At 40.5% G+C, this 2301-nt stretch overlaps 1 protein-coding gene across 1 annotated transcript in view; it reads left to right on the plus strand.

The window, feature by feature from the left end:
* The window catches only part of LOC121873129, a 40267-nt gene extending 39069 nt beyond the window's left edge, over positions 1-1198 (plus strand). Inside the window, exon 2 of the mRNA XM_042376444.1 lies at positions 968-1198. Coding sequence (XP_042232378.1) covers positions 968-1198 — 231 coding nt within the window. The remainder of the gene's footprint in view (positions 1-967) is intronic.
* The last annotated feature ends 1103 nt before the right edge of the window (positions 1199-2301 follow it).

The following is a 2301-nucleotide window of genomic DNA, read 5'->3' on the forward strand; positions in this document are numbered from 1 at the left end:
ACTCAGACACGACACCCCATGGCATTAGCTGCGTCACCTCGGCATTATGACAGGGGAGGAAGAAATGTCATTAAGATATATTAGATGAAGAAAGGGAATGAATTCAGTTTCTCCAATGTGTGTGTGTGTGTGTGTGTGTCTCTCTCTCTCTCTCTCTCTGAAATTTGATAACTGAATATATACTTTTTGAAACACCAAGAGAAATCACTTAATAGACATGAACCAACAACCTTTATCAATAATTTCTTTTTCTCCCTTTCTTCCTTCTTTATCTCTCTTTTCTTTTAACTATCTCTAAAAACGAATCAATATATAAACACAAAGAATAATATAACCAAAAGCGTTCGTCAGTTTCTTTCTCTCTCACTTAAGTAGAATAGGGTTCATAGTTATTGTGACATTTTGGAGTAAAATTTATGGTGTTTCAAGTACAAGTTGGACAACATAAAGAGGCTTAAGTAGAAAATGTTCTCCACTGGTGAATGCAAGAAGTCCGCTCCCAGTGTTTTTCCATCAGCTTGTTGCGTCGTAATGTAAACACGACACTAATCTGACAGACCCCAAGTCACACCAAATGTACGAGTGTAAATATAATAATAATAATAATGATGGTGATGATAATAATAATAATAATAATAATAATGAAACTCGTTACACTTGAATAAATTTACTTATTACAATAAGGACGGAATTAGTAACTTATTTTATAAATAAATCTGATTGCGGATTTATTATAACGTGTTTTGGGAAGATGGGAAAGAATGTTAAGTTTTCATTCATATAATTTGTCGTATTTAGTTATTATGGATTATTTTTATGTTTTGAGTTTGGTAAATGGATTAAATGTCAATAATATAACGCATTATCTCTTCTTTCTCTCTCTGCCCTCTGTATATAAACATTGGGATGGGTATTCTCTATTGGCAAAGTTCATAATTCCAGTTTTTTTCCTGGTTGTCACCCCAAGATTTGTTCTACTCGTGAAAATCAAAAACAGGTGTATGAAATTAAGTTCACTTTTAGCGGTGGTTCAAGAGTTTCAGTGTCACTATATGGATCAGTTGAGGTTCAGAGGTTCACAGTGTCACCATATGGATCAGTTGAGGTTCAGAGGTTCACAGTGTCACTATATGGATCAGTGAGGTTCAGAGGTTCACAGTGTCACCATATGGATCAGTTGAGGTTCAGAGGTTCATAGTATCACAATATGAATCAGTTGAGGGTCAGAGGTTCACAGTGTAACCATATGAATCAGTTGAGGTTCAGAGGTTCACAGTGTAACCATGTGAATCAGTGAGGTTCAGAGGTTCACAGTGTAACCATGTGAATCAGTGAGGTTCAGTTAGTGTCGAATCCTAAACATCTCCTTCGGGTACTTAAGTGAGTGAAATAGATAAATCAATTCGGTGAGGGAGTTAAGTTGAACGCGTCCCAGTAATGTTTATGTTAAAATTAGAGAGTCGTCAAGTTTCTCAGTCAAAGAGGTATTGCTTCAGTGTACTAGTGCGGTACTTAGAACTAATTTGCATATTAGAGTACAGGTATTATACTAGGTTTACCTGTAATCACGTAATGAGCTACAGGTATTGTACACCCACCTGTGATAGTTCTGTTGTTCTCTCTCTTTCTCTCTCTCCGTTCCTCCTTCTCTTCTCTCTCTCTATCCCCCTGTCCTATCTTTATCTATTTCTCCCTCCGTTCCTCTCTCTCTCTCTCTCTCATCAAGCTCACCCTTTTCCCTTTTCTTTTATTTCCTTCTGCCAAGTATCCTTCCTATCCCCCTCCCCTCCCATCGTCTCCTTCCCCTCCCCTCCCATCCACTCCTCCAACCACCCTTCCCACTCACTACACCAGCCTCCTCTCCCATCCACCTGTCCAACCACCCTTCCCACCCACCCCACCATCCTCTCCTCCCATCCACCTGTCCAACCACCTTCCCACTCACTCCACCAGCCACCCCTCCCACCCACTCCACCAGCCTCCCCTCCCATCCACCCCTCCAGCCTTCCCTCCCACCCATCACACCTGACGACGCCTTCCCGCGAGGCCTTTCCCACACTCCTCAACGCCTCGCTGAACAAATGGAACTAATGCAAATGTGGTGGTCAAGTGGTGGAGTATTGTACCATGATATGTTGTGGTACCATGATATGTTGTGGTACCATGATATGTTGTGGTACCATGATGTGTTGTACCCTAATGTATTGTACCATGATGTGTTGTACCATGATGTGCTGTTGTACCATAATGTGTTGTTGTACCATGATATGTTGTGGTACCATGATGTGTTGTACCATGATG

This window comes from Homarus americanus, unplaced genomic scaffold (assembly GCF_018991925.1).
Source record: "Homarus americanus isolate GMGI-L3 unplaced genomic scaffold, GMGI_Hamer_2.0 scaffold32929, whole genome shotgun sequence".
Taxonomy (NCBI): domain Eukaryota; kingdom Metazoa; phylum Arthropoda; class Malacostraca; order Decapoda; family Nephropidae; genus Homarus; species Homarus americanus.